Genomic DNA, 23,420 nt, shown 5'->3' with positions numbered 1-23,420 from the left:
TTTTATTTTATTATGACATGATGACACTAGATTCCTGAGATGTGAGCTTTTCATCAGCACAGCTGTGATGTAATTGGACACATTAAAACCGCAGGGCCACGTGGTTGATTTGATTATGTAAAATTGTTCATATTATATATATTGGAAGTAACCGGGAGCTAATGTGGAGATGATTTATTGAAGTTATGATCATTTGTTGAGTCAGAGGTTGTTGATGAAAGTTAAGGTACATAAATCTACAAGCAAAACAAATCCTTAATTTTAGGTTTAGCAATAAAATAGACAAATCTACAGAGCTTTTTTAGTTTCATCGATGTCACTTTTTAGTGGCGTGCTTAGAAAGTGTTTCTGACCCACTCATGTGAAATGAGCAGAAATAAATTTAGCCCTTTGCGTGCATTCCTCTGGCTGTCGCTTGACATGTATGGGTCTCATTTGTTGGCTTCTTAAAATTACCCTTGTTGAAATTTGTGCGGGGCATTCATTGGGCTATCCTTTAGCCTAGTGCACTGAGAGATTAGCCCTGACCAAACCATTAACCCTGTTTTTGTGTGTGTGTGTGTGTGTGTGTATATGACAGCAGTACATTTCACTGCCCTGTCGCCAGCACCACCCGGCCAGCAGCTCTGTCAGCACTGTGTTTCTGCCTCAGCACACAGGCTAGTTGGGGTATTCAGTTGGTCATCTGGACACAGCCCTTGGCCTTGGCCACAGGACTAGGCCATAATGTAGCTAACACATGAAGACACGTATGAACACATGGCCAGGCTCAAAGCAATGATTCAAAAAGAAACGATGCTCTCTTTTACACAGACAGCTACAAAGTTGACACTGATTAGCAGACATGCAGACGAATGAGGTGTGAGCTGTTAATTAACTCTAGTGCTGCAGCAATTAGGTTTATAGTCATTTGAAGATCAGCGCTTTGGGAACAATCTGCGATGAGGCTTAAATACTGAATCAAAGGTATTTGGGATCCTTTTAGTTACTGCAGCAGCATTTGTTATAGGCATAATGTCCTGTAAGTTGATGAGTTCAAACTGATGAGACTAGCCCTGTCTGGGGAATCGAGTGGCTTAATAGGTATGTCGTGTCGATACAACTTTTTGCTGTTTATCTGAAGTATATATGCATTTTTGTAATGTTGAGTGGCTTGTAGGTGGAGCATATCCTAAGTCAGAGGGTGCGGTTTGTAGCAGTGGCAGAAAGAGGGATGATAAAACCGAAGATGAGGATGATCTTACAACTGAGCCACAGGCTTCATGGGGAAAAAAAAGCCAACAAGAATCATGCAGCACAGCTTATTATACACACTGTCATACGTCTGTGTCTGCTTAAGAGAGTGAGAACTGTTACATCATTGGGAGTTCGAGGAATGTACAGAATAACAGCACTGTGTGTGTGTGAGAAGATCTGGAGAGAGAGCTTTGTTGTGAGGTCATTGTCAGTGAAGCCTGAGGCTCTAGAGTGGGATCCTAAAAGAGAGAAATATGTTCTCTTCTGTCTGGGACACAGGCTACATCAGAGTAGACAAAAAAAAAATCTCTGGAATTTTTGGTTCGTTTGCCCATGCGCTCTCTAATATCTTTTTTTTTTTTTTATCCAGTGAACATGCTATTTCATTGCACTCTTTGGCCATTACATTTGGATTTGTTTCCCTTCAATGTCCTTTAGGCTCTTCTGTGGGCTTGTTTTTGTCCTTGACTGAGGACACTGAAAAAAGGGAGTTAGTATGCCTAATGTGCTCTGTGCTTCTGTTCTGATCATTATAATGAGGTCCAGTGTGTTTATGTCTCTTGTGCGTGTATAGCTGTGTGTGGAGGGGGGGAGGGGGGGAGGGCATTAGTGCGTGCTTGCCCACTGAAATATACGCTCATGCAGTTACGTGTGTGAGTGTCCTGTTCCATGGACCGGCATTAAGACTGTCTTCTTCCAAACCAAAGACTCAAAACCAACCTCCTCTACTTTCACCCCTCTCGCTTTCTCTTTTTAGTCTTTCTTAATTTAATATGCACATTCCAGTCCCTAATAAACACCCTAGAAATCTTGAACTATTAACACGCCAGGGGTCAAAGTTTTGCCTTTTGCCGATTATGTGTCTTTGTCGCTTTCTCTCATGTAGCTTCAAAAATAACTTTTCTCACTCTGAACTCCCCTACCTCCCCCACTCCCTTCTCCTATTATACCATTAATGTACAGTAGAAACCATCCATAATAAATGTCAAAGAAAAATCTGCTATTTTCTATCTTTGCATCACTGACTCATAAAAGTCAGGATAGACACAATCACATCACACAGTGATACTTTTTATGAGCTTATATCAATTGTCTTTAGCAGCCATTACAGGAGGAGGGAGTCGGGCTCACGGGGAAATAATGTGAAGGAATTGTTGTGTTATGTAACGAAGGGGGTGCCACCAAATGTTTGTAGTCATATGTTTTTCCAAATTAATTGAAGTCTATGTCCCTCCAAAGTGAGAATATGGGATTAGCTTTCAGTTAAACTGTACTGCATACGACCCTGGCAATGATACCTAATGGATGGGGAAAAAAAACAGTACATGTGCGTACTGTAAATACGGTAGAAGGCAAATCACTATCTTGTCTTGATTCTGCCTAATTTTGTCAGGCATCGTTGTTCATGTACACCAATTGTAATTACAAGCTGTAGAGACCACAAGACATAATGGTATTCTTAATTTTGAGTGGCATCCCCCAATTATCTTGTTTAGAACAAGATGATTTCCTTGTATATGTATGTGTGTGTGTGTGTGTGTGTGTGTGTGTGTGTGTGTGTGTGTGTGTGTGCGCGCGCGCGCGCGCGCGCTGAGTGCAACAAGATGAATGCACTTGCGTGTCTTTGTCATTTAAGGCCCTGCTTAAGACAGCAGAGGCCACGATGCTCTCTAACCGTTGTTTCTCCTCCCTCCTCCTCCTCTGAAATGGACCTCCTTACAGACGGAGGTAACTCCACGCGGCCTCAGTGTTGGCCCCTCCCCACCCTCCCACTCACCCCCACTTCTTTAGGCATGCTCTGTCCGTCTTTTTTTGGTGGAGCGTCCTGCTACTGGGACACTGTCTTTTCAAGTCTTTATCACTGAGTGTGTAGCGTGCATGTGATTAAGTCACACACTCATGCAATGCTGTGAATATACACATGCTAAGAGAAAAACATCGAGTTAACTGTGCGTTTGTATGTGTGTGAAAGAGAGCGAAAGCCACTGTTTAAATGATTTGTATGTAGGGTTGTGTTACATTTATGGTTAATCAATGGTGTGTGTGTTTGTGTTGCAGTCTCTCGTGATGTTTTCCTTCTCTTTATGTCAATTTCACACACTGAGGACAGCCTCTGGTGGATAATGTGTTTTGTTCTCGAACTGACCACAGACTAATTGTTCGTCACTGCCATCCTCACCTGCCTGTTCGGCCTCATGTGTATGCAGCACTTGCATGACTGTTACCGTAACTTCTCTATACTCTGTATCGTCATCCTCATGCACTGTGACTGTTTTTAATGTGTGTGTGAAAGAAAAGTGTGTGTACGTTTCTGTGTTTGAGAATAGCCAGTCTCTGATTGAGCTTCATTCTCAGACACACACATACTTGCTTGCACACACACAGCACCACAGATGTAGAAGCTTTAAGGCTTGTGCTGAGTAATATGAAAGGTTTTTTTAATATAACTCTTTTCCTCTTTGTGTCCTGGCCTGGTGAGCAGAGGATTGCCCAGGAGAGAGAGAAGTTTGCAGACGAGGACAGCATTTTTTACACTCTGGGAGAGTGTGGCCTTATCTCCTTCTCCGACTACATCTTTCTCACCACTGTGCTGTCCAGTAAGTGCATTGTCGTGCATCGCAGACAGCCTACAAATCAAATGGTCCTTAATGACCCATCCCATTCAATCCCACATCCTTTATATCTTACGCGCTGATCACAAATCGAATCCCAGGACAATCTACTCTGTGTCCTCTCTGCTCTCTGCTTCCTAACTGTATCAGATGGGAAAAAGTGAGAAGGAGTGTAATTTTGTATTACATTTTGCGATAAGCTGTGTCACAATGCTCGCCGCCTGATCAGAATGATCTCCTGTTCAGTCAGTGTTAGAAGTGGCTGCTTCTTTGTAGATGTTGTGTTTCATACAATCAATTCATTTTAGCTGGATTTAGCTTTAATAGGTGGATACAGGGAGTGGATTGTAAATTAATGCTTCTGCTCCAAATGTGTCAGAGTTTGTGTTGATGAAAACGGAGCTCGATGCCTTCCTCAGCAAAGGCTGGTGAACTTGTATCCCAAGCTTAGTGAGACCATTTATTATAATCCGTTCATATGGAGAAAGTCTCAGAGGAAGTTTTCAATGACAGTCATTTTTAAGCAGACAAGGCAGGATGCCGTATGGTCGGGTTCAACCCATTTGACACAGCCACAAAAAGAGTACAAAGAAGGGCATATTTCAGGCCACTAGATGCAGACATTGGTTCAAGCCTGATAGTGGTACATATTTACCCCTTATATGTAGTTGGAGTCCTTTATCAGATATAAAAAGCTAAACTAATTTCTTCAAAGATGTTGGGTGTTTGAAGCGATACATGTTTTTAGTAGTTTATTGTGCATTAGAAATGTGAAGCATTTAAAAGAATTTAACGACATAATGATTATATAATGTTTTACATATCATTGTTTTGGTGTAGGAATTACACAGAAGAGTTATGAACACTCAGATGAACAGAGTACAATCTCATAACAATGGCTGTTCTCATAGTCAACATGTTGCCAAGAGATGGACAGTAAAGGAGCGACTTTCAGAAAGCTCAAATCGTTATGGCTCGTTGAAGGATCTCTGAAACAGCAAGGCTCTTGCCGTGCTCCCGGCCAGCAGTGGTGTGCACCTGCCCACAGGTCAAACCATGAACTAGTGACTGCGTGTTGGACTATGTGCTGGAACAGGTATGAACCCTCCTAGCTTGCAGGGTTAGGTGCTGCGTCCCGGCACCAGGTACCACGGGGAACCTTCAAAGGTCTTGTAGAGTCCAGGTCTTGGTGGGTTGTATCTGTTTTGTCAGTCAGTAAAGGACCAAAAGTATATCAGGCCGGTGTGTTCAAAGGGTTTTGTCCTATCAATGTGCAGCCTTTGTATAAATAGGTGGCACACAAAAATGAACAGCACCGTGTAAAAATGTTGAATTTTACCAGTAAAGGTCAAGATAGCTTAATAAGCCAAGACAGAATGAATGCAGAGTATTTCTAATGTGAAAATGTACAAAAACCCCTGAATAAAGTTGTATAAATGGTAGCATGAATTTATAAGTGCTCCATTTGAGATGGAAATACAGGTATGGAGTAGTTGTAAATGTTAAAATGGCATCACAAAAACAAAAAATTGTACCGACTCTGCTTGTTTGGTTATTAAAGGTGTGTGGTTGTTCTAGCCAACCAGAAAATTACACACAGAAACTTTACAGATTGGAAACAATGAAGCAAATGCATTGATTGACTGATGCAAATTTTGTACACCAGACTAGCTCATATCGACAGTGCTGAGTGTTCCAGCTGTTGGCAGATGGTGGAGCTACTGTGTAGTAATCGTTGTTTTTCCCTTTGTGAGGCCTTCATCTCACCCACAGTGAGGTGATGCTGAAGATGCTGCTCTAATAAGGGAGTCAGTATTGAACTCTTTAGCTGTTGTTTAGGTTGATCCAGTGCGAATATTGTTTTCATATTGTGATGAAATGATTGGAGATCGTGTCTCATTGTGTGTGTTTTTGTGTGCTGTGCCGTCCAGCTCCCCAGAGGAACTTTGAGATTGCTTTCAAGATGTTTGATCTGAACGGCGACGGAGAGGTGGACCTGGAGGAGTTCGAACAGGTTTGACTTTTATCAGCCAGCTGCATGCCCTACATGCAGCAGTCACACACAGACCCGCACAAAACCAATATATTAAAAGGACAGACGTTCAAAAGAGTCAACCCACGTGTTTGGTCCGTAATTTCATATCTACAGCAGCTTCTGATTGTGTCACAGTAACAAACACTGACAGGTAATACAAATAGGTTCCACACTGATGTCCACCAATGTGACATTTTCTCAAAGAGAAAAAATAAGTGCAGTCAGTTATGATATCAGTATGTCTACCTTTGAATCTGTACCGTCATATCTGTACCATATTATTCAGATAGATGCCTCTTACAAATCATTATCTATTTCTATTTCATTGATTTAAGTGCTTTGAAATGTGAGTCAGTGAATTGCTCTACAGACAACAAGCTTGTCTAACACAAATCTTGCAGACTTTTTATAATGGTACTTTGCCTAATTTTTTTTATTTTTTTTTAAATTTTTTAAACAATTTATTTTAAACTTCAAATAGATATATGCATATACACACACACACACACACACACACACACACACACACACACACACACACACACACACACACACACACACACACACACACACACACACACACACCGTATACTTCAGAAAGCAAAAACGACTTATAAAATTGCATTTGTAGGTCCAGAGCATCATTCGTTCCCAGACCAGCATGGGCATGCGACACCGCGACCGCTCCACCACAGGAAACACCCTGAAGACAGCCGGCTGCAGCTCTGCACTCACCACCTACTTCTTTGGAGTAGACCTGAAGGGAAAACTCACCATTGGCAGCTTCCTGGAGTTTCAGAGGAAACTGCAGCATGACGTGCTCAAACTAGAGGTAATGAAAGAAGAAAGTGACTTGAGTGGATGAAGACAGTTTTCATTTCCTGGTTTACCGCACTATTTGTACAGCTATAATTCATTTTAATGTTACCACTTTGCTGTGATCTTAAGTCTTTGTCTTAGATCTCTCCTTCTTGATTAGTGATTAGAGAAAACAAATTTGCATTTTTCTTCTTCTTCTTCGAGAGAGAAGGAGGAAGGAAATCTGACTGCCCTTGTTGCATTTTCTCCCTGAGTAAACTAACAAGTGAACCAAAAAATGTTTCAGTCACTGGAAAAGCAAGGCGGCAGTGACATGAGTGTTTTGCACTAAAAAAATAAAATTAAAAAAAGCTGAGGATGACAAATTCACTTTGTGGATTGTGTGTCAGTACTGGTCAGTGTCACACTCAGTCCTTTCACAGTTGAATATAAAAGCCGTCTTCTGTCTTCTCAGAGTGACATCATGCCTCCACAGTAACAACAACTGATCAGGGTTGTTGAGCATATGGTAACACTGTTAATTACCATAGGAAATGCCTATCTGATACACTGAACCATAATGGGCGGTGCCATCTGAAGCTCAAAGATTAGGGCGAATCTGAGCATCTGCGAGAAAGAAAGCGCTGTCTGTCAGGTCTTGATGATGCAGCAGTGCTCATTGAAATCATAACACCAGCGATGAGGGTGATGCATTTTAACATCATCTAACATCATTTAACAATCATCTTCCTTGAGATATTTTCTCATGTGTTTGTCCTCTTTCTGCTGAGGCTGCAGTTCACCGTGGAATATATTTCACCATTTGTAGCCAATGTTTTTACAGGATGTTTAACTCAACCTTTTACTTATTTTCTCCTGTTTTTGTTACTCTTGTAATAATAATATAATAAGATTTGGATTTTCTAAAGGTGCACTTACTGTCTGTTTTCAATCTGTATTTTCATGCACCGTAAAGAAAAACCTAGATCTACTGTCCTCAATGGGACATTAACCTGATGAAAGGCAGACACTTGGTGTGTACATGAATGGTCATGTTACCCCTGAAATTTCCACTTTAGGCTTATTTGGTGCTCAGTCATGTACTGCCTGCCCGAAGTGCAACAATTACCATTTTGAGAGGTCAACGCATTCAGAGCGGAAGAAGGGAGGATCCCTGTGGCTGTCAGACATCCTCAGACATAAATCGACTGTACTGACCTGACACAGCCGAGGCCCACTGTTGTTCAGCCATCCTCCGTTGGAACATTGTAAAAAAAAAAAAAATGCACATGCAAATTTAATGTCACCAACGCCAGCTCCAAGCATGATTCAACTTGAAGCTTGACACCAGTATTTACTGTTTCCCATCTCCCCCATGTCCTCCCTCTCCTATTAATTTGTTTGTCCTTCTGCATAGCACTCAATCTCCACCTGCCTCTCTCTCTTCCCTCCCTACAGTTTGAGAGGAATGATCCCTCGGACGGCAGAATCAACGAGAGACAGTTTGGGGGTATGCTGCTGGCCTACAGTGGCGTCCAGTCTCGTAAACTCAAGCAAATGCAGAAGGGCTTGAAGAGAATGTTTAAGGACGCGCAGGTAGATAAAACCGTGTGCCTTTATTCACGCTCGAGTGGCGCTGTGAGATAAGTGATAGGTGCTCTGCAGTTATATATGGGGCTTGATGTTGTGATGTGAATGTTTTAACTAATTGGCCTGCATGGGAGGATGCGTGACAGACGGTGAGCGTTTGAGGGGAGGAAGAGATTGTGCTGGGACATTTTGAGTGTTTGAGACAACTGGGAAAAGAGGTAATACATCACCGAGAGAGGACAGCACGCTCTGTGCCTGACGTTAGCCACCTGGACACTCACTCCACCTACCACCGCTATCTCTATTTAGTGATGACCGGGGACGGGGTAACCACGGCTCAGCAGTGGGGCATGAGTTAGCCTTTCATCCCTGCCTGAGCTTCTATCTAAGCAGCTCTTTCTCTGTCAGTGTCTCCACAGCATTGCTCTCTCTTTGTTTCAGACCGTGTCCTCCTTCTCATTTACTCTCCGATCAGTCAGCTTCTATCAGTGTAGTTTACCTCACTCTGGGTAGTCGAATAAAAAGAGGGTCTTACCTTTTCTTTCACCAAACACAGCTGCATTGCTTTAAGTATGAAAATGGCTCCACTGGGAGAAAAAACACGTAGGTCGGGAAAGAAGTACAAAATAAAATTCCAGATGTAAAGGACTCTTACCTCCAGATAATATCTATTTCCCTACTATTTTCTGTTATTTCCATGAACTCTGGCTTCATGCTGGTTCTGCTTCCCTTTAACAAACCCCATCAGTCAGCCGACTGAAGTTGCACCCATGGATATCATATCCCCAGAGGTGCTGCAGCAAACTATGTCCCATTTCAGTTTTTTAAATGAATGATTTCAATCGTTACAGAGTAGTTTGTTATTATGCTTTAAAGCACTGCAGATGTCAGACTGCTCTATGATAAGGCATGTTTGATGATTAAATCCAGCGATTAGCAAAGAAAAGAAACGGAAAGCAGCAGGGATGAAGCTGTTTCTCCCAGGCGTGAGAAAAATGTGAGGCGGGGTGCTGCCAGAGTCGTGTCTCTCTCAGGAATCAAACTGCAGTAAGCATCCCTCCCTGTCTTTCCCTCTTTCACTGTTTACCCTCTGTTCTTCCATCGTGCTCTCAGCGTTGGCATAACCTGTAATGTAAATGAGAAAAGTGTTATTTAGTGCCTAAGACCAGCTGCTCACCTTTCTTTGCAAATGAGCTCATCAGCAGTGCGGCAGCTGTGTGACTGTGTGTAGATTTATGTGAGTTTTCAAGCTTTGGAGCGTCTGTTCTCCTATCCTGTTCATTCATGCCTGTCTAAAGCTTCTGCCCACTTCCTCTTCTCATTTGTGTCACACTGCTGAGCTGCTCCCCAAAATGACACAATGCAATCGCAGTTTTTGTCATGACAATATTGGGCTGATTTTCAAAGGATTGCGATGCTGCAATGACTCGGGTAAAACTGCAGGAATAGTTTGTTTCCTATATGTTACAGGGCTTCTTACCCAGACTCACTTTTCCATATTTTCCCATCTTGTGCAGGGCATCACATTTGAGGAGGTGGAGAACTTCTTTACTTTCCTAAAGAACGTGAACGACGTGGACACAGCCCTAAGTTTCTACCACATGGCTGGAGCCTCAATAGATAAAGGTACACCAACATCCACCTTTTGCTCTGACATTCTCTCTATCCCCCTAATTAGTCCCCTGTAGACTTAACTCTTGTCACTTTCATCCTCTTTCTCCCAGAGCTGGTAACACTCAGTCAGCCAAATCAGCTACACGCATCTTTCTTTTTTTTTTTTTTGCTTGCCTTTGCTATCAGTCGTTGCTCAGTTTTTTTGTCATCTGTTTTTCCATCCATCCATTTTTCTACCATCTCTTCCTCCAGGCCTGCAGGAGCGTGCATATTTAAATTCATGAACAGCTCATGCGCACATAGTAGATCACCGCCTACTTATAGTGCACGCTACGGATGCCCACTGACCCATGCCTGCAACATCGCTGGGCCAGTGATGGCCACTGATGGCCAGTGGAGGGTTAACACATCAAACGGTAGCTCTTTCCGTCCTCGGCACCACGAGTGTGTATCACATCAGCAGGCACGATACTGGAGGGTGTCGGGTAGCACAACAGTTCAATGCACACTCCCAGAGCCCCCTTAAACAATGCATTAGAAATGTTATTAGAAAGATTACAGTCTTGGCTGGTTGGGGAAAACCTATGGTTACCATGGTAACAGAAAGCATGGCATAATGGCATAAGAGACTTTGTCAGATGCGCAACAGAAAACTGGTGTATCTGTTTACAGTGCAGCCTAAGTTCTTCAGTAATTGGGCTATTTTCATTATGCCATGAGCAACTGCAGTCAGATTTCCTGCTGCCCACAGCACAGTAGCAGTTTTCCAAACAACAGCAGGACACTTTAAAAAGTTGGCAACCTTGCAGAGAAGCAACTCTTCATCTTAACACAATAAATTACTTTATAAACGGGGTTTAATTTCAGAAAATGCCTTAAGACTATAAATATCACGGCGAGTTGGCTGTGCTTGTGCCGTTCTCACTGCTGAAAAATGTATTTTCAATTAGTACCCAATAAGACTAGTTACTAAATGTCAAATCAGTCATAAAATATCTTTAATTTCCTTTATCCATCTTTCATTATTACTAAATTAATGAATCTATCACGTCCTAACAATGAAAGTCATTTGAAATTGACAGCAGCACAGGCAGACAAGATTTTATAATATAACAATTGTCTGATGGGTCAATGTTTCCTTAATTAAATAATGATTCTGACTTGAATGGGCTTCCATGTGTTTTCTATCTGCACATCCATTAGTTGTAAATCAGTGATGAAACAGCTGCTGCGTTAGAGGAGAGCAGGGTCTACCCCGAGGTACTCGGTTCCTGTATTTGGTTTTTCAGCTGCATGTCTCCACAGCAACAAGCTGTGTGTGTGTGTGTGTGTGTGTGTGTGTGTGTGTGTGTGTGTGTGTGTGTGTGTGTGTGTGTGTGTGTGTGTGTGTGTGTGTGTGTGTGTGTGTGTGTGTGTGTGTGTGTGTGTGTCTTGAAGGGGTATTGAAAACATCAGGCTGCTGTGAGTTCACAGGGAACCGCCAGGCGTACATCTGCAATTGATCTGCATCCTACTGTTGTCCGCGCACTCAAACCATCTTCTTCCTCTTCGAGCCAAAAAGGAGCTCTTGAATTATTCTCTGCTCTTTCATATCTTTGTTTGTCCTTTTCTTTCATCTCGCTTCGAATCCAATGATTTCACACCTTTTCATCACAGTTTCTCATATGTGGGTGTGTAATGTGGAGCTGCACAATGGAATCTTAAAGGTAGAAAAGAGGGCCACTAATAACATTCTTTAAAATGTGAATTTTTTCCGTCGTGCCGTTTCTAAGATAGATTTGGTCAGACATTGCTTTGTTCAACCCGACTCCCTCCTGTTTTTCATACCTTCCGTCCTCCTCTTGTGCCTGTTGAACTCTTTTCCTTTGTACACCTGCATCTCCTCTCATTCTCCATCCTTTTCTCATCCCCTTCAGCCAGTCCCATCCTCAGCTAGATGTCCTGATGCTGTCGGCTCCTCCTCCTCTCTCTCTCTCTCTCTCTCTCTCTCTCTCTCTCTCTCTCTCTCTCTCTCTCTCTCTCTCTCTCTCTCTCTCTCTCGTCTATCAGATAGTCTCCCCTGTGAATGGAAACCCTGCCTTCTATCGATCCAGAGCAGCTTGACTTGCACTTAATGTTCTCCACTCGGCCCATTTATGAGCTCACTCGTGTGAGTCTGGGCCCATTCGCACCTCTGTTCCACTCAAACAGTGACTCTCTCCATCTGTGGTTCCCTCCCCGTGTTTCTCAGTTACCATGAAGCAGGTGGCCCGTACTGTAGCCAAGGTGGAGCTGTCAGATCATGTGTGTGATGTGGTGTTCGCTCTGTTCGACTGTGACGGTAAGCAGCCTGACAGGCTCATCATATCTCTCCGCTGTAAATATTTCTGGAAATCAAATTATGCCTTCCGAGGTAGAAATCATCAATAAATGGAAGTCGTGGTGCCCTCTTACTCACTCTTCCTCTATTATTTCATCATCTCTCTGCCCTGTCCGTCACCCCAACCTTACCCTGCCCCCCTCCCTTTCTCTTCTCCCCCTGTCTGTCTTCCTCAGGGAATGGAGAGCTTAGTAATAAAGAGTTCATAGCCATCATGAAGCAGCGGCTGATGCGTGGGCTGGAGAAACCCAAGGACATGGGCTTCACTCGGCTGGTGCGTGCCATGTGGAAGTGTGCCCAGGACACTGCCTGGGACTTCGCCACACCAAAGACATAAATGAGACGGTGTGTGAGCGAAAGTGAGAGAGACAGCGTGTGAAACAAGGTAACATCACCAGTACCATCAAAGGCATCCTCCTTTCACAGGTTTGGATCATTTACATAGACAGTTAACGCATTGAACTCGATAAAACTGCAGCTCCGTGGGGTGTCATCAATCATTAACGCATGTTGCTGTAGTTCAAGCTATCAATGCAGTGACTGAAGCATCCTGACGCAGTGCAGTCTGTTCTCAAAGGCTTATTCAGTGTGCCTGTTTAAGGCATAATGACTATTTGTATGTTTGAAATGATACTAAGTTTGTATGTTTATTTCTTCTTTTTTTTTTTTCCATTATCTGTATGCAGCATCAGCATAAAACTATGTGACCATTTGGTAAATGCAAAAAAACAAAACAACAACTGCACTTTTCCTTTTCTGTTTAACACGTTTAAAGCAAATGGCAACACAAGAGGAATCAATCCCATTTGTCCTTCAGCTGTATAAACACTGCAGTATTTTATTCTAAACTGACAACAGACGTTTAGTTTTTTCTTTGGTAGGATAGAGCAGAAGTCTGTAATCTATTTAGCACCTCTTCATTCAGTCTGCTACCTCCAGCTGCGTCTTTATTCCTTATTTCTCATTTTGGCCTATACATGATCAATGCTGCTTGTCTTGCTCTACAGCGTGCCATTCAAAGTGTATATTCCTCTTAATTATTATTGCTCACTGAAACACTTTATATAAAACGGATGTTCCGAGAAATGCTCTATTAAAGATGTTTTAATAATGTAAAACTGATTAAGCTTTATTTCTGAATGACTGCGCTCCGCTTGACTCCGAATTTGGATTGTTTGTCCTGCCATGTTCTCATTTTCACTCTTTGACTCTGAAAAAAGCCGAGCGAGGGATTAGCAAGACTAATCTATGGAGCACCGAGGAAGTCATTTGTGATGTGTAATGAAATGGGGTGGAAAAGATTTTTAGGCAAAAATGCACAGCTGACTGTATTCATCGGCTTTGAGTGTGTGCCAGAGGTAGAGAATGGTGTGTGTGTGTGTGTGCGTGTGTGCAGTCAGCAGTTTTGTCTAATTGAAATGGACAGGATGGGCAGTCTTCGGCCCCCGCTGCCCATTAAAAGATTGTCCTGCAGCCCCTCGGTACACACTGCTGCATTGGCCGGAGACGAGCTGGCTTGCTCTCTTGCACATATCCCGCCTGACAGACGGAAGTGGTGCTCAGGAGTGATTTGCTGGGCAGGAGATTAGGTGGAGGGGCCTCTCGTCAGTATTCCCCGCCCGTGTTCTTTCCAGAGTTTTAAGTCTGGCATTACAATGAAATAGAACTCAGAATGATTTTAAACATTACATCATTGTCGGTATCGACTTTACGACACTCCCCTTTTGAACAGGATTTCTGTCCAGAGAAAACCAGGGATCTCCCAGGTAGTCAACTTTTAATTAATTGAGAAAAAAAACTTCCAGCTTTTCAAAAATCACATTTATCCCATTTCATCTTTTTAGATGTTCGTCTGAAGTTTTGTCACGATAAATGACTGACTATAACTTTTTTAATTATGACCGCAAAGCTGATTTGTGACCTTTGTTTGACCTTTGGACACCAAGAGTGCATTCTCTTGTCCAAGTGAACATTTGTGCCAAATTTGAAGAAATTCTCTCAGGGCAAATATATCGCGTTCACAAGAATGGGACAGACTTGAGGTCACCTTGAACTTTGACCTTTGACCACCAAAATCCAACCCGTTCACCTTTAAGTCCAAGTTAAACGTTTGTGCCAAATTGGAAAAAGTTCCTCCGAAATGGAGAAGAATGGGTAAACATGTCATCACTGTGACTTTTGTCGTTCACCACCAAAATCCAATCACACCCTCTTTGGTTCCAAATTAAAGTTTGTACTCGGTATGAAGAAAATGACCTGAAGGTGTTCTTGACATATCACGTTCATGGAAACGGACGGATAGACCGCCTGAAAGCACAATGGCTCCGGCTGCAGCTTTCACCGACGGAGAGAAACACAAAATCATTTTCTGAAATGCAACAAAACTGAAATGCAACAAAACAATATTTCAATTAACCTTTTTCAGAACTTGTAACAACAAAACAAAACACCCGTTTCCTCCGCTTCAGCAACTGTTGCCTCCCAACAACAACTCCCAACTGTTGCTGCCCCCTCCGACTTCTCATCAGCTCGTCCATGTAAACCTCGAGCAACCACGCTCTGTCAAATTCCCCTGCTTGGTGGGCAGTGAAGCAACGCTCGGTGGTAAACTGCTGTCAGACTTGGGAGGCAGGCTTTATTTGGAGTGAGTGCAGACCCTCCCCTCCTCCCCCCCTAAGTTAACAGCTCTTAATGCGTAATCAGTTCATGTATTCTCAACACATTTCCTCAGCGTGTGTGTAAAGACATGAACTGTGTGGACCGTGTGTGCGTCGTTCCTCAGGAGTACAAAGGCCTTTTTCTTCACACTGAATCTAGATGGTGTTCGCTTCATGAGGTTAAGAGTTAGTTTGTCAGCTTTGTATTATGTCCAAATTATTCCGCCTCAGAATCACTTTGCCTACTTGACCATAACGGGTCTAGAGGATACAATTTCAGCATAATTGGAGCAGCTCCTAAAACTGGAATAATGCGGTCTGCCAATCGAAGCCACAGCACCGTCGATGCTAAAAGCAGGTAACTTGCTTTTTACCGCTTGAGGGGAAAGAAAAGAAACTGTAAATGTACCACTGCTGCTTGAGCTATTAAAATGTTCCGATACATCCAGACAACAATATCCCAGAGGGAACGCTGGCTGGACTCGTATGTTTTAGAGAAAACTACGAGCTGAGTGTCGTCGACGTAACATCGATGTGTTTTTACAGATTAATGAGGCCCAATGAAAAAAAACGATGTAGTTTATAATAGATTCTAACAATATCTCTGGTTCCAGTGAACATTTCTTTTGAGGTGATCCAGCCCAGATCAGGTGCAGTAATACTGTATTCACTACTAACTACTCTTAACTACCAGGTGACTGACTCCACCAATGCTCTTAAAATAATGTAGTATATGATTGTAGCTTCATCTGTATGACATTATTTAGACCATTGAAATCTAACAACTACTGTTACTGTTTTTGAAAATAAATAAATTGGTCAAAATACCCAAGATGAAGTCGGTTTAAAAAAAAAAAAAGAAAAAGATCCGCATCTGTAGTAAGTTGATTAGTTAAAGAGCCACTTTATTATACTACCTTGCTTTCCGTACTTACTTTTTAAAATCAGAGAAAATAACCATCGTGATGTCAGAGTGATGTTGATGTGGATACAACTTAAGAAGAGTAGGATCCAGCCTTGTTGGAGCTCGACTCATTTTTAAGGACTGCAAGTGCGTATGTCTCCGTCTCTTTGTGTCTCCAAATTCTAAAAGTGCAATAGTAAATTGGAGTGTCCCTTTATTATTACCTCTCTTTCCACCTGCAAATCTTTACAAGCCTTACCTTGGTTAGAGAAACGGAAACATCTGTCTTATGTCCCCATGTTCAGTGCAGGAGACAAAAACGCTGGATGTGTCCTGCCTGGACCTGGACACAGCAGCCACCCTTCAAACTGCCCCATGGCATCAAGGAATCAGGTCCCATACTGAACTTTGTTTCCCTCTTAAAAGTGGGACTTAGTGCTAAAATAGAGGTACACCACTGCCATCTAGTGGCTGTGGTGCAAATTTAAATCCAGCTTTCTGGCTGTGTACTTAAATCAAATTCCAGTGAGCCTCCCCAAAGATTAGGAGTCTATATATTTCCTGGACTATTACTCATTATACCCGACAGATGTGGTGACTGTAGGTATGCAGCAGCTTGTTTTTGCAGTAATTAATGTCAAATTGTCAGCTGAGTGAACACAGCTCTGAGAGAAACTGTTCCTGCCTCAATATCATGAATCTCATCACAACATTCAATCGTTTACGTCTTTATTTACACTTACAAGAATAATAAAAAAAAAAACCAGAATGTTCATACAGTAAAATCAAACCACAAACAAACTTGGCTCTCAACTATGTTTGTGGATTATAAATTCAATATCACTGATGAACAGAACAGGGAGGGTTGAAAAGGTCTTCCTAACATCAGAACAAACAGATTCAAAGCAAAATTCCTTGAGAGGAGCACAAGAAGATGTCCGAGGTCCTTAAGGTTGAAATGGAATCAAACTTAATAAATACACAGTATAAAGCTCTGTTCTACTCCATGCTTTTTTTTTGTCACGTTCTGAGAAAAAGCCCCAACACACTCCCTCCACATTTAAATGTAGACAAATACAAATCGACAAACTTCAAGAATCCATGTGAGCCGTTAAAAAAAAACCAAGTAATTACTTAACACAACAAGCAACCTGTTAGGATGGATGGCAGTCATTCATACATCTATAGGGAGAATTAATGGTACAAAATAACAACGGGACAGTCAATATTTGAGATTAAAGTCAAAACAAGCAAAATGGCCCAAAAACACACACATTGGCTTTTTACCATTAGCTTGTGGCCTGCAGCCACCTAGTGGCTATAAGTACATAATGTCAACCAGTACAGTCTGATGTCACAGCTGGGAACATATCTTCTCTGCTACCAAAGCGCCACTACACCGTGAAGTGTTTCTTCAGCTCAGATCAAATGAACGTCTCCATTACAGACTGAAGGAAAGTTCAGTGCTGGTGGCAGAGCGACCGCTTACAGGACAATGGGGGGGGGGGGGCAAACAACAGATCTTGATCATACAGGTACGGTACAGTTCCAAGTGAGAAGGTCCTCAGTCGCTGTCGAACTTGATGGAGTTGACCGAGGTGGAGATGGCTCCGCCGCGGTAGCTCCCCCTCTTCTTCTTCGTCTTTTCATGGCGGAACGACTTGCCTTTTGTGAAGCGGAGCACGTCGTTGGCTTTCTGGCCCCAGTCCCCGTTAGCTCCGAGCTGGAAGAGCAGAGTGCAGACGAAGATGATGTTTTGATGGTAAATTACTGTCAACCTGAATGTGCCGTGCTGCTGTTGGAACACTTCAAGTGGTCACTGAACTCACCTTGGCGCCAAAAGAGTTGTCTGCGAGACGAGGGTCCACGTCCACGTGCTCCTCCACTATTCTACGGAAGGGTACGTTCGACTGAAAGACGGAACATTGTTTCCATCAAATTGTGTCTCTCTTCCCATCAGGACAACGAGCAGCCATCAGTAGGAAATGTTCTGTCAGAAAAACCCAACTCTCATCAGAGAAGTTGGTGTCGTGCAGGTCTTACCTTCTTACTGACTTTAGGGAACGTCTGGGGTGTGGTCGTTTCTTTCTTGTTTTTCGGTGTCTTTACTTCGTCGTCGTCCTCCTCTTCACTTTCTGATGAGTCTTCCTCCTTCTTTTTCTTTCCATTGGTACCTGCAAGAATCGGCGGACACGGTTACCATTGTGTGCGCCGGTAAACACCGAGTGTTTGCTAAATCTAATATGCATGAAATTACAGAAGCCTTCGAAGGACAGCGAAGGTAAAAAAAAAAAAAAAAAAAAAAAAGCAGGCGAATGACTTGGTAATGGATGTTTTCCCTGTTAAATGGCCTCATCATTGTTCAGCATGTTTGAGACTTACTGTTTGTTGTGGGGGTGGTGGGTGCAGTGGCTGCTTTCCGCGGTGCTTCCTCCTCATCCGAAGAACTGTCTGAGGAGCTGCTGCTCTCGTTAGCTTGAGCTGCTGGGGTTTTCTTGGCTGTCACAGTCGGTGTAGCAGGTTTTACAGCACTTTTACTGGCCTCTTCCTCCTCAGAGCTGCTGTCACTGGATGACGACTCTGCTGGCTTAGCTGCAGCCTTTGGGGTTGCAGCCTTTGGGGTTGCAGCCTTTGGGGTTGCAGCCTTTGGGGTTGCAGCCTTTGGGGTTGCAGCCTTGCCATTGGTGACTGCAGGTTTTGCGGGTGTGGTCCCTGCCTCCGAGTCGGAGCTATCTGAAGAGTCAGAGCTGCTCTCCTCAGCCTTCTTTGTTGGAGCTACAGCTGTCTTAGAGGCTGCAGGTTTGGATACCGGTGCTGCCTTCTTGGGTTCCTCCTCATCACTGGAGCTCTCATCGCTGGAGTCTGCAGGAGCCTTTGCAGCGCGAGCAGCTGCAGGAGCAGGTTTCTTGGTTGCTGCTGGGGCTTGTTTCTTAACGGCAGGCTTGGCTGGCTCATCCTCAGAGTCGGAGTCGGAGCTGCTCTCGGCTGCAGCAGGGGGCTTCGCTGTCGGAGTAGCAGGCTTTGAGGCCGGGGTGGCTGGTTTAGCTGCCGTTATCTTGGCCTTTGCTGGTTGCTCATCTTCAGAAGAGGAGTCAGACTCAGAGCTGCTTTCTGCTGCTGCAGCAGGCTTAGCTGCAGGAGTAGCAGGTTTAGCTGCTGCTGGCTTGGCTTTCACCGGTTCCTCCTCATCCTCAGAGGAAGAGTCAGAGTCTGAGCTGCTCTCTGCTGCAGCAGCCTTTGCTGCAGGTGTAGCAGCCTTTGCTGCAGGTGTAGCAGCCTTTGAGGCCGGGGTGGCTGGTTTCACTGCTGCAGGTTTAGCCTTCACTGGTTGCTCATCTTCAGAAGAGGAGTCAGACTCAGAGCTGCTTTCTGCTGCTGCAGCAGGCTTAGCTGCAGGAGTAGCAGGCTTGGAGGCTGGAGTAGCAGGTTTAGCTGCTGCTGGCTTGGCCTTCGCTGATTCATCTTCAGAAGAGGAATCCGAGTCCGAGCTGCTTTCTGCTGCAGCAGCAGGCTTTGCTGCAGGAGTAGCGGGCTTTGAAGCTGTTGGTTTGGCCTTGGCTGCTGTTGGTTTGGCCTTAGCTGGTTCCTCATCTTCAGAGGAAGAGTCAGACTCCGAGCTGCTCTCTGCTGCAGCCGCCTTTGCGGCGGGTGTAGCGGGCTTTGAAGCTGGGGTGGCTGGTTTAGCTGCCGGCTTGGCTTTCACTGCTGCTTCCTCATCGTCAGACGAGTCCTCTGAATCAGAGCTGGTCTCCGCTGCCTTGGCTTGAGCTTTAGAAGCAGCAGGTACCGGTGCAGTTTTAGTCGCAGGTTTTGCTGGAGCCTCATCTTCAGAGCTGCTATCTGGATTTGGGATCAAAGACCAATATTGTTTTGAGGGTTTTGCAAAGAGAAACAAGGACTTACTGTAACAAAGCAAGGGTGGGAAAAAAAAAAAAAAGTATTATGTTGCCACTAATGTTGAGTACAATCCTTCATCCCACCACAACTGGGTGGAACGGGCACGGGCAGTTACATAATTTACAAAAGAAAATTCAAGATATTGATAGAAATATCGCTCATACAGAAATGCAAAGCTCAAATTCTTAAAATCTCACCCGAGCTTGAGGACTCCTCTTTCTGCGCCGGCTTGGCAGGTGTGGATTTAGGTGTGGATTTAGGTGTGGATTTAGGTGTGGGCTTCTTTGCCGTCTCTTCCTCCTCTGAACTGGAATCCTCCTCTGATGAGGAGTCTTCTTTAGCAGCAGCAGGTTTAGCTGCAGCAGGTTTAGCTGCAGCAGGTTTAGCTGCAGCAGGTTTAGCTGCAGCAGCCTTGGCGGGAGTCACCTTTGCTGCGGGTTTCTTCACCTCCTCTTCCTCCTCTGAACTTGATGAGTCTTCATCCGAGTCGTCTTTTTTAGCAGGTGCAGCCTTAGCTGCGGCAGGTTTGACCGGAGCTGCTTTAGCTGGGGTGACTTTGGCTGCGGGCTTCGGGGCCTCCTCTTCATCCGAGCTTGAATCTGGAAAGACATGGGCGTGAGGGGGAAATATTCGATCACGCATTCGGCATCGCGTTCAGCTGAGAAGAAAACGACTGAAAATTCGGATCATTACCGGAGCTCTCGGAGCTGGACTCCTGCTTCTTTGCAGCAGGTTTGGACACACCCGGTTTAGCAACAGTTTTCTGGATTGAAGCAGGAGGAGGGACTGCACTGTACGCTCCTAATAAGACAAAGGTAGCTGATCAGCATCATAACACAGGATCTCAACTCATTTACACAATATTATTCGGCAGACTGTTCCAGTTGGTACGAGGTGATCAATCAGCTCTTGAAATAATTTGATCTTCTGCGAGGTAAACAGATCAGTCATGGAGTATATCTTTTCTGTTTCATAACAGTAACAAGTTAAGACCAATGAAAGCTGTGCTGATGATTGGTGAATGTCAGCGAGTGCGATTAAGCCTCTCCTGATGGTTACTGGTGTTCCCTGTTGTCTCACTTCTTTTTGGGCTGTCTGTTGTCAAAGTGTGTTGGAACTACTGAGCGTTCAATAGTTAAAAAAAAAAAGAAGTTATAAAACCACACCTGCTTTGGGTTTTTTGCTGGGAGGAGCCTCATCTTCAGACGAAGAGTCTTCACTGCTTGATTCAGCAGCTGCCGCCTTCTTTGCCGGGGCAGGTTTGACTGGAGCCTGGCAGGAAACATGAGCACTTGATTGAGTTTGCCCTCCATTATTCTGAACTCTGAAATATAGACAGGCAGTAATATGAAGTAATGTAAAAGACATATCCAGTATTCTCTGGTATACCTTGGCCGGTTGTTCATCTTCAGAATCCGAGGAGCTGTCTTCACTGCTGCTCTCCTGCTTCTTCTGAGCTGAAGCTTTAGCAGGAACAGCTGCTTTGGGTGTCGTGACTACACCCGCCTTCGCTTCTATTTTTCACAGGTTAAAAAAAAAAAAAAAAAAAAAAAAAAAAGCAAATGAGATTTCAAATACTTTTCCATGACGAGTTTATTATGGTTCATAATTAAAGTCCCTCTCTTAGCAGCGGCATTGACTCGCATCTGTTCATTCAAATTACAAAAGGTAAAGTTTTTTCACTGGCGGGGATCTTTAAAAACAGTGACTCTACACAGTATTAATAACTCACTTAGTGGAGGAGCTTTGGCAGGCTGGTCATCTTCGGAGTCAGACTCTTCACTGCTGGAGCTGCTGTCCTTTTTCCGTGTGCTGCCTGCAGCAGCAGCAGCAGCAGCAGGTTGCTTCACAGGAGCCTAAATACAGACATGACATTTTATTGACAAAGAAAAAAGCAAAATTTTGGATGCAACAACAAGGGTTTTGTTTGGATGTTTCTTCCTACCTTAGCGGGAGCCTTTGCAGGAGCCTTCTCCTCCTCAGAGTCACTCGAGTCCTCACTGCTGCTCGATTTAGCTTTAGTAGCTGCTGCTTTTGCAGGCGCTGTTTTAGCTGCCAGAATATATACACATTAAAACAAGAAGTGTCATCCATGTTGTAGAAGCTTTCAGACTTGACACATTACTGGCAGAATTCAATCAGCTCAGTACATTGTGTGAAATAAGTTGGTATTACCTGCAGGAGCTGGCACAGCTTGTTTTGCAGCAGCTTTTTCATCATCACTGCTGGACTCGTCGCTGCTGGAGCTCTCCTTACTGCTTTTTGCCTTTTTGGCTGCTGGACCTTTGGTAGCTTCAGCCTTGTTAGGGGGCGATTTTCGTTTCCTGGTTTCCGGAGATCTAGTCAAGTCAAGTGAATTATACATAGTTAGCCAAATCTCACAAATTGGCCCCAAAGGTTTTTTTTAAATTTTTTTTTTTACAATCTGCACACCTTTTTCCAGCTGCCAATAAAACCTCTTTAAAGAAGGGGGACTTATATAAAAGAAAAAAGAAAGGAGGGATCCTTTTTGGAGGACAGACAGACAGACATGCAGGAGCAGGATGTGTGTACGGAATAGACTATCAGTAAAATTACACGATATGAAGAAGGCAGATGAAAACTCAGGATATTAAGAGGAGAATTTGCGCTTCGACAGAAACCCCCTCGCATTTATAAAGTCCTTTTCTTTTTTTAACAGGGAGGTGCACATGGACCCCACAGAGCCATCTTGCCCATGTTAATCGACCTTCGGTCGAAAAAGGGCCAATACGCAACTTACTTCACCCAGAAGTTGTAGATGTTGACGAGGCTTTCCTCATTTTGATCTTGTGGATTCTGTAGCGAAACAACATGAAAGAAAAGCTTAAAACATTCGCTTGTAGCAGCTTTTAAGATGGTTTAACTTAATCCGTCGCAATAACCAATAATGGAGAACGGGTGCCTATTCACAATTTAACGTGAATAATAATACAAATAAAGGGGCATAAATTCAGGAGCAGGCAGCAGCCGGTGCGCGACGCGCGCCGCGACACGTGCTGAACTTCAAAGGAGCGCCGCACGGTGTCTTGACGTTGCTGTTACGGGTCTGTAGCCTCGTGCAGCCGAGTCGGGCTCGGGAGGAGACAGCACCTGTAACTGGTCATCAGACACACAGCGGGAGCTACTTACGACTTTAGTCTGCTTCAGGAACTGCTGAGCCGCTTTGGTGAACTTGTTCTCCAGCAGAAAGGAATAAACACATTTGTAAAGATCACTCGGCACTGAGTTTTGCGCCGCCATCTTCGACACCACGCTCCTTCTGGAAAAGGACGGAAGTGGACCGGCACAGTCACTTGTGGGCATGTGCGGAGGCGCTAAATGATGACGCGGTCATTATTATTATTTTTTTTTTCAGGAGGTGCGATGGTTGACTCCGCTTTAAATATGACCTGCTTTCTGAACAAGTCACAGACACGTTTATTCCGCAGTTTTGTCGCTAAAGAATTGTCTTGAATAATGTAATTCCGACGGTCATTTTCACAGGAAAGTATTATCACGTATTTCTAAATATTGCAACTCTGGATTTGTTAGACGGAGAAATTCGGTCAGAGTGACACCTCTTGTAGCTAACTACTCTTCTACGTAACACGTATTGGTTTTAGGTATAAAATGGAAATGCACTGGTATATTAGAAACGCGGAGGGTTGTATGAATTAAATTGCGCTTCTCTGTTTGGTTTGCTGCCATGTTTGTATAC

At 43.8% G+C, this 23,420-nt stretch overlaps 2 protein-coding genes across 5 annotated transcripts in view; one reads left to right on the top strand and one right to left on the bottom strand.

The window, feature by feature from the left end:
* The window catches only part of micu1 (mitochondrial calcium uptake 1), a 31,538-nt gene extending 18,176 nt beyond the window's left edge, over positions 1–13,362 (top strand). For 2 of the 3 annotated variants that reach the window (XM_069690167.1, XM_069690166.1), the window contains 7 exons: positions 3,719–3,833; positions 5,780–5,862; positions 6,515–6,715; positions 8,140–8,277; positions 9,789–9,897; positions 12,116–12,205; positions 12,421–13,362. In XM_069690167.1, the coding sequence (XP_069546268.1) occupies positions 3,719–3,833; positions 5,780–5,862; positions 6,515–6,715; positions 8,140–8,277; positions 9,789–9,897; positions 12,116–12,205; positions 12,421–12,581 (897 nt within the window). In that variant the 3' untranslated portion in view covers positions 12,582–13,362. Of the gene's footprint in view, positions 1–3,715; positions 3,834–5,779; positions 5,863–6,514; positions 6,716–8,139; positions 8,278–9,788; positions 9,898–12,115; positions 12,206–12,420 lie in introns of all 3 variants that reach the window. The other variant, XM_069690165.1, reaches the window with a different exon arrangement.
* Positions 13,363–16,517: 3,155 nt separating this feature from the next.
* Positions 16,518–23,248, bottom strand: nolc1 (nucleolar and coiled-body phosphoprotein 1). Of its 2 annotated transcripts, XM_069690164.1 has the most exons (14): positions 22,853–23,248; positions 22,464–22,519; positions 21,878–22,041; positions 21,648–21,754; positions 21,435–21,558; positions 21,092–21,216; positions 20,869–20,974; positions 20,396–20,503; positions 19,900–20,301; positions 19,314–19,645; positions 18,188–19,040; positions 17,849–17,979; positions 17,635–17,715; positions 16,518–17,528 (listed from the first exon to the last, which is right to left on the bottom strand). In XM_069690164.1, the coding sequence occupies exons 1-14, from the start codon at positions 23,024–23,026 to the stop codon at positions 17,370–17,372; spliced, it is 2,922 nt and encodes a 973-aa protein (XP_069546265.1). In that variant the 5' UTR covers positions 23,027–23,248; the 3' UTR covers positions 16,518–17,369. The 2 variants fall into 2 exon arrangements, with proteins under 2 accessions (XP_069546265.1, XP_069546264.1); XM_069690163.1 differs by having other exon boundaries at positions 18,188–19,645.
* Positions 23,249–23,420: the final 172 nt, after the last annotated feature.

Source organism: Brachyistius frenatus, unplaced genomic scaffold, assembly GCF_029030835.1.
Source record: "Brachyistius frenatus isolate BFR_SWC_R1_liver_20210118 unplaced genomic scaffold, ASM2903083v1 Contig_8, whole genome shotgun sequence".
Classification (NCBI taxonomy): Eukaryota; Metazoa; Chordata; class Actinopteri; family Embiotocidae; genus Brachyistius; species Brachyistius frenatus.
This window is presented reverse-complemented; position numbering and strand designations above follow the sequence as displayed.